The sequence below is a fragment of the Saccostrea cucullata genome, unplaced genomic scaffold (assembly GCF_032062105.1).
Source record: "Saccostrea cucullata isolate Sc308-1 unplaced genomic scaffold, CSIRO_AGI_Scuc_v1 ctg909, whole genome shotgun sequence".
NCBI classification, from domain to species: Eukaryota; Metazoa; Mollusca; class Bivalvia; order Ostreida; family Ostreidae; genus Saccostrea; species Saccostrea cuccullata.
Window position 1 is genome coordinate 167,925 of NW_026928802.1, and position 13,201 is coordinate 181,125.

The window sequence follows — 13,201 nt, forward strand, 5'->3', positions numbered from 1 at the left end:
TGCAATGTACATGTAATTTTATACCCAAACACCCTTAGACCTTTCTCAACCCTCTCAAAGTGTCCTGCCCTGTTTGTTTAATTAATATATAATTTATTGTATTACACGTCGCTATTTTTAGCACAGGGGCATGAGGAGAGTTATTACGCATAAAACAGGTTCTCAGCGGACTTTATATTCTTATTACAACTATTCAGTGTTTTCAATAAGATTTTCAATAGAAGGAAAAATAGATGGAATAGCAGGAAACTAGTCTTGGCGAGGGGTCTGGGGGCCGCCTTAGGCCCCCAGCGGGTCAAGGGCAGAGCCCTGGTAGGTGGCCCAGGGGGGCAAAGCCCCCTGGCCTAAAACGAAATTCAGCATTTTTGACTCACTTTTCTTACCTCTCAGGCCATTAAAAAGTACTATTTTATTACATTCCTGTCACTATCAATTATCAAATTTTACCTAAAAAAGCCAATTAGAAAACAATTTTTACCTTTTCACAGATTAATTTGACAGATTTTTGACAGACTGGTTTTTTTTTTTTAAAATTGTGTGTCTATAAAAACATGTAGACATCTTAAGTATGAAATTATAGTATAGACAATTGTAAGGGTAAAATATTAAACTGAAGATTCTACATATTTATTCCCTATCACATATATTGGTCAGGACTTTTATTCATATTTAAAAAAAATTATTTAGTTAAAAATTTAAGATTTTTTAAACACATGGTGATGTACAGTACCCCCTAAAAATTGAAATAATCTGCAATCTTAGACTTTTCATAAAAAAATCTTTAAATTGATTTTATTTTTTGACATTTTGTACAGATTGTCAGAAAAAAAAATAATTAAGAAAATGGAATTTGATACAAAATACTAGTATATTAAAACCTCCCCAAATGTGAAAACGGTACTGTCCCTGTATTTCGAGATATCTTACACGAATAAATGAGAATGAAATTTTGCATTTACAGTTTGAGGATATTCTGTAAGAATTTCTAGGTCTAAGTCACGTCTTAGCTTAACATTTGATATTTTCATTTTGAGGAAATTATGTAAGAATTCATACATTTTTTAGTAAGGTCTTAAAATTATATTGGCCTAGATATAGCTATTTGCTGTCGTTTACGGGGAACCCCTCACTTAATTAATATTGAGGCTGTCGCACAATCAATTTTAAATTAAAAATTATAAAACACAAACAAATTTTTTCGGAGGGGACCATGCTTTATGTCTCTTAATGTATGTGATCTCAAACACATGTGTTACAAAAGCAGCACGTTTCTCCACGACTTCGCTCAAATATTTGTTGTCCGCGATGCCATTACATGACACTATCAATCTAATCAAACTTCCTTGAAAATAGAGTGCACTCAAGGGAAGCTAATTTGATCATGGAAATAGTTGCGATAAAATCTATGGATTTCAAGTATCAGCCCCGGCAAAATCCTAATGACGGAAATTTCACAGCCGGCAAAATTTCTCGTACAGGCTGTTAATTTTGCCGGTTGCTGGCTCTTATTGAAAACACTGCTATTAGAACTGTTAAATAAAGGCTAAATTAGACACCATGCATTGTGTAAAATTTTGACAATATCTAACATGAATACATGTATATACATGTATGTGACTTCATGTTTGCATATAATTGTCGCTGATCGTAAGCGGTTCCGTGGTCTAGTGGTCTCTCGCTTCAAATGTGAGAGGTCCCGGGTTCGAATCCCGGATGGTTCACTTTCTTTTTTTCCAAAATACTTTTTTTTTTCTACTAAATGATAGTATTCAGCATGTAAAATGAAAAATTTATGAGGTCTGGCTTGTACAAACTCATAAAATCATCATTACAGTGTGATCAGTATTTAATACATAAGAATCTTCTATACACATAATAAAGAATAAGCAATCACATCTTTATATCCATATTGGCATATTTTATTTGCTTTAGTATACATGTAATACATACATTTAATAATTCAACAAATTCAGTCAGGGGGATCCAACCTCCCCCCTCCTCCCGAACTGCACATGGATTACTTTTTCCCTAAGCAGGGGACACAAATTCTCTGAATTAACTTGTTTAGACATTGCAATAAAGAGGCATTCAAATAATCAAAATGCATATAATAAGTAAAATTTATTTTGTCAGATATTTTATGCAAAAAAACAAAGGGAACTAGAACTGTCCAAACGGGACAAAATACCCCCCGCTGGGTTTTTCAGAAGTAAGTTTTTCCTTAATAAAGATATGTATCAAACATGAATTATGAAATTTTTCTTCCAGTGACCTTGAACTTCCCCAAATAACCTTGGGTCAAGGTCATGACACACCCTTGGGTCATGGGTAATCTTTGTGTGAAATGAAAACCTACCAAGTTTATCCATAAGAAAGATATGGACTGGACACGAATTATGAAATTTTTTCTTCCAGTGACCTTGAACTTCTCCAAATGACCTTGGGTCAAGGTCATAACACACTCTTACATCATGGGCGATCTTTGTGTGAAATGAAAACCTACCAAGTTAATCCATAAGAAAGATATGGACCGGACACAAATTATGAAATTTTTCTTCCAGTGACCTTGAACTTCCCCAAATGACCTTGGGTCAAGGTCATAACACACCCTTGGGCCATTAGCAATCTTTGTGTGAAATGAGAACCTACCAAGTTTATCCATAAAGATTTGGACTGGACACTAATTATGAAATTTTTCTTCCAGTGACCTTGAACTTCCCCAAATGACCTTGGGTCAAGGTCATGACACACCCTTGGGTCATGGGCAATCTTTGTGTGAAATGAGAACCTACCAAGTTTATCCATAAGAAAGATATGTACCGGACACGAATTATGAAATTTTTCTTCCAGTGACCTTGAAGTTCCCCAAATGACCTTGGGTCAAGGTCATGACACACCCTTAGGTCATGGGCAATCTTTGTGTGGAGTAGTAGATTCTAATGTCCCTCTGTAAGAAAGATATGGACCGGACACAATTGCACAGACAGCTAGACAGACGGACGGACGGACAGCTAGACAGACGGACAGATGGACAAGGTGATTCCTATATACCCCCCAAACTTTGTTTGCGGGGGGTATAAAAATATCATATTTTAATTAAAAGAGATATTGTGCTTGACATTTTGCTATTATTGCTTTAGACATTGCATCTCATATTTAGAAAACAAAGTTACATTTGCAAATAATATTAGGTCACAGATTCAAGATTCCTTTAATGCTCCATCCACTGAGTATTTAAATTGGTTTAAATTATTAATGAATATTAATAAAAGAGTAGTTCCAGGGAGTTTAAGTAGATCTAATTTTTCACAGTGTACCTCAATTGAGGAAGAAGTATCACGGCAGTATTGACAATGAATATTTAGCCCCGAGGGCTGGAATATTGTCCAGGGAGGAGTGGAAGGAAATATTCACCAGAGGTGGGCAAACATTATACAACTATTGCTACTTTTGAGGTCAATAGGATGATTAGACACCTGAGTAGCATATTTACAGAGCCCAAAGACCAGACCTCTAGGTGTACCCCCCCCCCCCTCCAAAATTTTATGTGCTTAAATCTTATGTTCACCTGAATATTTATAAAGATTCCATTAACTTTGATGGTTAAAGTCCTTCCCATAGTAGGCAAGGCCATAATTTTTAAAACTATAATAGTTCATGCCAAGATCCTGTTTTTGCCAGCAAATGTTAAAATTTGTTTGTTTCTTTTTTTTTTAAATTGTCATTAAGAATTTTGTCAAACAATAACTTTGCAACAGGAATGTAGTTTATATTAAAGTATACTTACTAATCACCACCATGAAAAAGAGAGAAGTCATTAAATTGGATCTGAATTCTCTCCCCTACAAGTCCGTGTAAGCTGTATGAGCAGTTAAAATTGTCTGGGTACACCCCGGGATAGGTAGGAGAAATGATATTTCCAGTCTTCTCGTACAAACTATTGATAGTGTAACTACAGTAATAGCTTGGGGATTTGGTTCCTACTTCATAGATTGCTGAAATTTAAGAAAAAAAAATAATTTTATTCAAAATATTTAAGCAATATTAGCTGCATTCTTTAGATTTTTATGTTGCTGTTAAAATGAGTTTTTATGATAAATTTGTATATAATATTAAACCTTTATGTTCATTTAAACTAAAATAAAGAACTAAATTGTTTCAGAGGAAAGACTTTTGTACAGTCAAATATAGAGTATCAATAACTAAGAAATCAATATTGTACAGGACGACAATAATTATATAATTTTGCTTCAATCAAAGCTTATGATAATTTTTTCCATCACAAATTTCAACAACAGAAGACTATAAATGTTCCTTTTCTCTGTTCTTGAAATATTAGAATTTTGCAGTTAAATATTTCGACATCAAAGTTGCAGCTCATATTGATTTAATAACAATCAATTAGAGGATAAAGTTGATGCAAATAAATGACCAATGTCACCTGAAATGTAATATTTTTTCAAATTTTCCATTTTCTAACCATTCACTGATCATTTATTTGTTCTCTGTTCACAGTTTTCATTTACCATTCAACAGCTTTGTCAGGCTAGTCTGAAAAAATTATTTTGGCAGCCAACTAAATTTACAGGGAACAGTGGAAGTCCAGTATTAAAAATTCAGTTGGATCTACATTTCATTTCTTGTTATTTAATTCATAATTCATTTCAATAATAATGCCATTCTTGAAAAGAAGATTTTTAAAGATTTTTTATATATATTACCCTGTAAAAATTGATCTCCCATTGTGGCCCATCCGAAATCCCCCCCTCTTTGGGTCATGATTTGAAAAAAATTTAATCTTCACTGCATACGGATGCTTACATATCAATATTACTAAACATAACTTTTCTGTTCTGAAGTAAAAGAATTTTTTCCTATATATTCTTACGTAAAACTTTGATCCCTTGTTGTGGCCACACCTTTACCCTTGGGGTCATGATATGAACTAACCTGAATCTAAAGCATGTGTACCTAAGGGTGCTTCTTTTAATTCCATATAAAAAATCACTTATTAAAAAATGGGGAACATATTGTTTTTACTCTGTTTCTTTTTATTATTATTATTATTATTATTATTATTACTTTTTTGTCCGGGAATGATCTTGTAAACTGTTCGTCCGAGGTAGGTAAAACCTTTTTAGGGTAAGTAGACATGTTATGTAGATTTGCGGAATCAAGGTCATTTTGCGCGCACGTGCTTGCAAGAGCGCGCACGTGCAACACTTGAAATAACCAATATAATAGATATAGTCGGAACTTTTCTATTTTTTGATAAAATGCTTTGAAACTCATAATGTAAGGATACATTAGTAGTATAGACAAGATGGCATGGTCAAAATAGCAAGATAACGTGCATGCACGTGCGCTTTGCTCTGATTGGCTGAAACTAAAGTCTCAATATCTTTCTTGTTTCTTGTCATAATCTTTTGAAATTTTGAACATGGTCCTACATTATGAAGATCTACAGCATGATATATTAAAATTTTAATAAAAGCATGCGCATGCGCGCGTGCTGTAATCTGATTGGCTAAAACTTTAAATGGCTATATCTCCTTTGTTTTTTGACGAAATGCTTTGAAATTTAAAACATAGTCATGCATTACGATATCCTAAAATATGATATAGAAAATATTCATGAAATCACGCGCATGCACGTGTGCTGCAATCTGATTGGCTGAAACTTCAAATGGCTATAACTCTCTTGTTTTTCAACCAAACAGGATGGGATTTAGAACTTGGATAAATATAAGGGACTCCTACAAGAAGGTGTAGTCATTATGCACGTGCTTGCACGTGCGTGCACGTGAAATGAGTAAAATAAAAAATACACTCGAATGAGTGCATTTTTTAATACTTTTGGATTAAATGCTTTGATATTATTAAAATTTTAGATAGTGTAGACAAGATAATATGGTCGTTACGCACATGAACACGCGTGCAATGCCTATTTTTTTTTTTTATATATTTTGTATTTTTCTTGAAAAAACCTTGATTAAGTCTAAATTCCATAAAGTATTTCTTATTTAATAGAGATAACAGGGAATATGGCATACGGTCCCCGGAAAATAGCACTAGTTATTATAGATTTGTTGTTCTCTAAAATTTTTTTAAAGATATTTTATTTTGTATTCCTATGTAAAAATTGATCCAACATTGTGTCCCCACCCTGGAATTTAAAGCCCAAGGAGTCCTGATTTGATACAATGTAGAATCTACACTACCTGAGGATGCTTCCAAAAAATATCACCAATCATGGTTTTGCTGTTCTTGAGAATAAGACTTTATAGGAATAGTATAGGAAAATACTTTTCCTATAAATTTCTATGTAAGAATCTGATTGACCAATATGGCCCTACCCTCGGGGTCATGATTGGAACAAACTTTAATCTACACTAACTTAACGAGGCCCGATCTAGTTGATCTGCGCATACGTTCTAACGCAGCGTCGACTCAGGCACGTCACAATACCCTTGAATGCCGTCACAATTGAACACAATAACGTCACAATTGAAATGACATCAAATTGCGCAAACTTGCTTACTTGGTAGCTCTATAGACTGTGCATGTTGAAAGTTGACATTTCTATCATTTACAATTTTTTAAAATATATGTTTAAATTAATAAATAATTTTGGAACATAATTAATTTTGAGGGATCAATATTTTGGTACAGATTCATTAATTTTATCTTGTTTTATTTCAATTTGTGAGTTTAAAAAAACAAACATTGCAACAAAGAGTAAACAATTTTAGTCTTTCTCCTTGAACATGTTGAAGTGTTTATACACACACTTTTTATTGAGGACTTAAATGTGCATGGATTAGCTTCAGTTTTAAAAAATAAGTCTATAAATCATTTGAATACAACCCCCGAAATGTTTTATTTTTCTGTATATTAAATGATATTAATAAAAATCGTAATTTTTTCTCCTCCCCCCCCCTCCTCCCTCTACCCCTTTTTCCCACGTAAAACAACGTCGCGTGTTAAGAGAAAAATAAAGCATGGCGAGAAAATTATTTCATAATGTAAGAATTATTTATTTTTTTTAGAAACTAATACAGTATTGCAATCGTTTGTTGATGTTATGCAAACCCATTGCGACTTATAAAATACCTAGTTGGATAAAATAATTCCAAATTTTGTGTTTTGACATGCCCCCTTTTCACTGCAATAAAGGCTACCTCCAATTTCCTTTTCATTTTTTATAAAAAGAATGAAAATTGCATGATATATGTGAAAAACAAAGCATTTCATCGTTTATTTTTTTAATTTGTCAATTTCTTTGTTTATTTGAGAGTTTTAGTATGTAATTGTGTATAAAAACACGAAAAATGGTCCATATCTTAATTGACATAAAACATACAGATATATTTCCAAGAGTTAAAATTTTTTATCATTCCGTTTTCGTAATTTTCAACTAGATCGGGCCTCATTAAGACGCTTCCATATTTTAAAATATCACCACCTTTGGCATTGCTAATCTCGAGAAGAAAATTTTTAAGGATTTTTCATAAATATTCTTTTGTAAAACGTTGATCGTCCATTATGGCCCCACCCTACCACTGAAGGTCATGATATGAATAAACTTGAATCTATACAATATGAGGATGATTCCATATGAGTTTTATCTTTCCTGGCCCAGTGGTTCTTGAGAAGAAGATTTTTAAAGATTTCCCCTGTATATTCATATGTAAAACTTTGATCATTCGTTGTGGCTCCACCCTACCAACAGGGGTCATTATTTGAACAAATTTAGATCTACACTACCTGAGGATAATTCAAAATAAGTTTCATCTTTCCCATCTTCCCTAGCCAAGGGTTTCTGATACGCTCCTCTCCTCATAAACCCTTGGCATACGGTGAAGTCATATGACGGGATTTTGTTTTCCGTCATGTGATCTCGAATCTATCAGGTATGCACAGATTGCCTCATCGCCAGAAATAAAGACACGTGTTAAAAAAAATTAAATCAGTTTGTTCAAGAATAATTAAGAAGCAATAATTGAGTTATGTTTATTCATTATTTATAGAACAAACCTGAAGCTTCAATATAGATTCTTAATCACATATTTAGAAGATATTGGATGACACCATGGCTTTTCATAGAATTGAATGTTATCTTACGGATCATTGTTTACTTGCGTTTTTCATTTCCGAGATTAAAGAGTGAAGATGTATCTCGAACGCAAATATTGTCATTTACAAAAACAATTGCTGATTGGTCGACCTGGGTGTACTGAAATCCAATCAGAACTCTGGAAAAAAATCCCGATTTCTATGAACACCATAGGCCAAGGGTTTACGAGGAGAGTAGCGTATCAGAAACCCTTGGCTAGCGAAGATGCATCTTTCCTGACTCAGCTGTTCTTGAGAAGATTTTAAAAAGATTATTATTTAAAAAGATCATTTGTTTTTCACTAATTCCTAACTATCTCCCCTTGGCAGAGGGCGTGGCCCTTCATTTGAACAAAATTGAATCCCCTTCACCCAAGGATACTTTGTGTTAATCAAGTTTGGTTGAAATTGCTCCAGTGATTCTTGAGAAGAAGATGAAAATGTGAAAAGTTTACAACAACGCTAACAACAATCTTTGACAAATTTCGTTCAGAAAAGCTCACTTGAGCCTTTGGTTCAGGTAAGCTAAAACGTGTTATTTTTAGCATACAGTAAGTTTAGCATGGTATGATAATGTTAGCACAGCCAGGTGCTGTCATACAACCCATGACTTCTATCAACTAACTTCAGTTCGAACAAAAAGAATCTGATTACTGCATTCTCAATCCTAATTATTGCCTCTTCTTGAAAATCTGCTTTAAAACTCTAATTAACAGCAATATTACCCTAAGTAAGAGTTATACACTTTTTGGCAGTGACAGCCCAGTTAGCATTAAATAATAACAAGATATGTTTGTAAAACACTTATGCCCCCCTCCCCCCAATTGGAATTTTTCCAAGTCCAAAAGGGACTCTGTCAAAAATGGCACGATTGTACCCAAAACAGAACTTGACCTAGATAGTCATCTGTCATCTAAGTGGTTAATGCAAAGGTTCTCTGTCAATCTTGCCCACAAATGATTCTTGTCAACTCGTTCATAAAATGTCAGGGTTTCGAGGCAGTAAAAACACGGATATCTGTAGAAATATTTCATTAATGAACTTGAAAATAAATAGGCTTCATCCTTTATTACTGCCACACAAGTATGTAAACGCTGAGATTGGTTAATACAAAGGTTTTCTGTCAATCTTGCCCACAAGGTGTAACTGACACACTAACACACAAACACACTAACACACACACATACACACATTCGCGATACTATATCCCCTCCGCAACTATTTGCGCGAGGGGATAATGAACGGAAACTGCAAATAATTGAAATTTTTCTAAGTCCAAGGGGCATAACTCCGTCAAAAATGGTGCGATCGTACCCAAAACAGAACTTGATCTAGATATTTATGTGATTTATCTGTATACCAAATTTCATTTCAGTATGTGCAATGGTTGTGAAGAAAATGAACGGAAACTAAGTGGACCGACAGACCGACCCACAGACAGCAGCAAAGCAATATGCCCTCCCTGCTTCAAAGGAGGGCATAAATATATATTTACATGCATCAATGAATCTAAAGGATCCATAGAATCCTCGTGCAGATCTGTGGCCATCCGAGTGAAAGTCCACTAGGATGATGTTGGAGGTGGATATAATGCGTGAGGGTAGAATGTCCATCCTGTCTCCACAAAACCGCCCCAACAGTGGGGAGGAGATCTGAGCCTCTGATTCTGTGGTCGTCATCTGAGCGTAAATATCCAGGTAATCAAACTGACATCTGAAACATACAGCAATGTTTACAATATGGTAACAATTTTAACAATTTAAATCTACACAACCTGAAGATGCCTGATTATAACCAATAAATCCTATTGTTCTTCAGAGAAGATATTTACAGATTTTTAAAAAAAAATTAAGTAATACTATGTATTTATATTCACTCCATAAATTACACACTGAAAATTGACAAATTGTCTTTTTCTTCAAAAGGTATGGCCAAAAATCTAGGTTGAAAAGTGTTGTAATTCACAGAAAAATAATGGAATCGGAATTTCCTTATAATATGCATATATCTATACATTGTGTCCAAAATATCTGCAAAGTTTGACCAAATTTTGTGCAGCACTTTAAGAGAATTTGTGCTGAAAAACTGTACATCTCTATATTCAAGATATGTTTAAAAGTCTTAAGTTGAAAAGTGCCAAAATTCCCAGAAACGTAAAGGAATCGTAATTTCCTGGTAATATGCACATCTACACATTGTGTCCTAAATATCTGCAAAGTATGAAGAAATTCTGTGCAGCAGTCTATGAGGAGTTGCGCTGACAAAAAAACAGGACTGACAGACTGACACATTGACTGATGAATGGGTCAAACACATAATACCTCCCATAACTTGTTGCGTTGGGTATAATAATGGATAATCTAGACAGTATGTGATGTCACAGGAACAGAAATTCTCAAAAAACCTGCTTCAAACCTATTTTATTATACCTCATTATAAATATTCTACACAACGCGTTATCTGATTGGTTCTAGGTTATCACGTGATCGGGCCGTAAAACTTCATATTTCAAGGCCGTTGGCATGCTTTTCATCATATTCCACCTCTTCGGAACACCTACTGTATTTTCCCGCAATATAGTTCTCGTTCGTAGAACGAAAACTCCGGAGAGTAGTAGACATCACAATAGCCTGGTTTATGTCACAAAATTGATGATAATGTGTTGACCAAAGGGTTTTATAGTAACTTTACATAAGAAATAAATGTGAATTTGAGAGTGGTGCCGAATTTCAAAGTTTATGTTTATTTCAAAGGTTTTGCTTGTTTCAGTATAATAAACAATTCATTACATGAATGTTCGGGAAGCATGAAGACTTATTCAGCCAAGAAATATCATATTCCCCTCGGGCGAAGCCCTCAGGGAATATGATTTTTCTTGGCTGAATAAGTCTTCATATTTCCCTCACTATCATGCAATAAATGTATGATATATTTTCATATTCTACCTTCATTTAAATTAATTGAATCTCATTCATTGAGAGGCTTAGTTATAAAACACTATTACTTGTTGAATAATGAAGCCACACCCTCCAGGTGATATTCCAAAAAAAAAAACAAGAGGTCCAAGGGCCTTGAATCACTCTTCTGATAAATTGTACAATCTATCACTTCTATTAGAAGCCTCCAACTCTATTAGAATCATAAGACCCAAAATGCATCAACTTACAAACTTTGATAATATCTAGCTAGTTAAGACTGAAGATATTATAATATAATTATAAAATACCATAAGTAGGTCACAGTGACTTACCTTTTGATTGAAATTTTCTGAGGACTTAAGATACATTAATTGACAAAGACTGATGATTCTAAGCCAATAAGTACCTGAGATATTCAAAGTAGGTCATCGTGACCTACTTTTTGGTCGACATTCTCCGAAAACCCAAGATGCCTCAACTGACAAAGTTTGATGATTCTTAGCCAATAAGTGCATGAGATACTTAAAAATAGCCATAAAATGTCAAAAGTAGGTCACTGTGACCTACTTTTTGGTTGTCACTCTCCGAAAACCAATTATGCATCGACTCACAAAGATTGATGATTCTAAGCCAATAAATACCTAAGATACTTCAATATAGCCTAAAAATGTCGAAAGTAGGTCATCGTGACCTACATTTTGGTCGACATTTTTCAAAGACCCAAGATGCATCTACTGACCAAGTTTGATGATCGTAAGTCTGAAGGTAATCAAAATATGCGTTTTAAACAATTTGAAAACAAATGTCGGCAAAATTCAAAAAGTAGGTCACAGTGACCTACTTTTTCATAAATATGTTTTAAGGTCCCAAGATGCATCAAAGTACAAGATTTGATGATTCTAAACCTCCCAGTGTCTGAAATAATGGGATTTAATGTTTTTAAAAAGATAAGTCATAAAGTTCAAAAAAGTAGGACACCGTGACCTAATTTTAAGTTGACATTGTTCAAGGACCCAAGATGCATCAACTGACAAAGTTTGATGATCATAGGCCTTAAAGTGTCCAAAATATGCGTTCAAATCCATTTGAAAACAAATCCCCGCAAAATTCAAAAAGTAGGTCACCGTGACCTACTTTTGAGTTAACATGATGTGAAGTCGTAACTTGCATCAACTTACAAGATTTGATGATCCTAGTCCTTATAGTAAGCAAAATATACACGTTTTTATTAATTGTAAATTTGGGTCAACTTTGAAGTGACCTTGAGACCACGCCCTTTGCCCCAGGGTAATTCCCCTTGCACATTTTAATCTTCGACATATCCTGATCCTTGTATGTAAGTTTGGTAAAAATCTGCCTCGTGGTTATGGAGAAGAAGTTTTTTTAGCAACCAGTACTTTTGGTTTTGTTTTCCTGATTATCTTCCCTTGTTTAAGGGTCCCAACCCTTATTTTAGTATAAATGGTAGCCCTTGGGTCAAGAATACCCTGTGACAAATTTGGTACTGATTGGCCAAGGGGTTCTTGAGTTATGGCCCATATTCTAAAAAGTTTATGCACACCGCACAAATGGCCATAGCATTATATGGAACGCCGTCACTGCCTTATAGCAGAACACTACTATTGCATTGTGTCAACCTTCCATTACATTATGTCAACTCTTTATGACATTAACCCACACTACTATTGCATTGTGTCAACCTTCCATTACATTATGTCAACTCTTTATGACATTAACCCACCCTACTATTGCATTGTGCCAACCTTCCATTACATTATGTCAACTCTTTATGACATTAACCCACACTACTATTGCATCGTGTTAACTTTCCTTTACATTATATCAACTCTTTATGACATTTACACATACTACAATTTTATTTCGTCAACTTGCATTTCGTTATGTTTACTTTTCATGACAATCTTAGTTTTTATTAACTGATGTGAAAAGCTCATGCCATACTTTGCGCACTCTTCTACATTATGTCGATTCACTATTACGTTATGCGAACGCGGGTATCCTCGGCCTTTATATGAGCATAACGTATTTTCCGCGTTCCGCAAGCACTAAAATGGCGGGAGAGAAAACTGTCGTACAAGAGATTCTCAGCTATTTCGGAATGACATCTTTAAATGAAAACTTTAAGCGACAAATGATTGACAATCTTG

General features: G+C 34.3%; 1 protein-coding gene across 4 annotated transcripts in view; it reads right to left on the reverse strand.

Annotated features, from left to right (window-relative positions):
* LOC134278752 (cubilin-like) overlaps positions 1–13,201 on the reverse strand; it is a 123,469-nt gene that overhangs the window by 78,157 nt on the left and 32,111 nt on the right. For all 4 annotated transcript variants that reach the window (XM_062761041.1, XM_062761040.1, XM_062761043.1 and 1 more), the window contains 2 exons: positions 9,611–9,828; positions 3,788–3,995 (listed from right to left, as the gene is read on the reverse strand). In XM_062761041.1, coding sequence (XP_062617025.1) covers positions 3,788–3,995; positions 9,611–9,828 — 426 coding nt within the window. The remainder of the gene's footprint in view (positions 1–3,787; positions 3,996–9,610; positions 9,829–13,201) is intronic.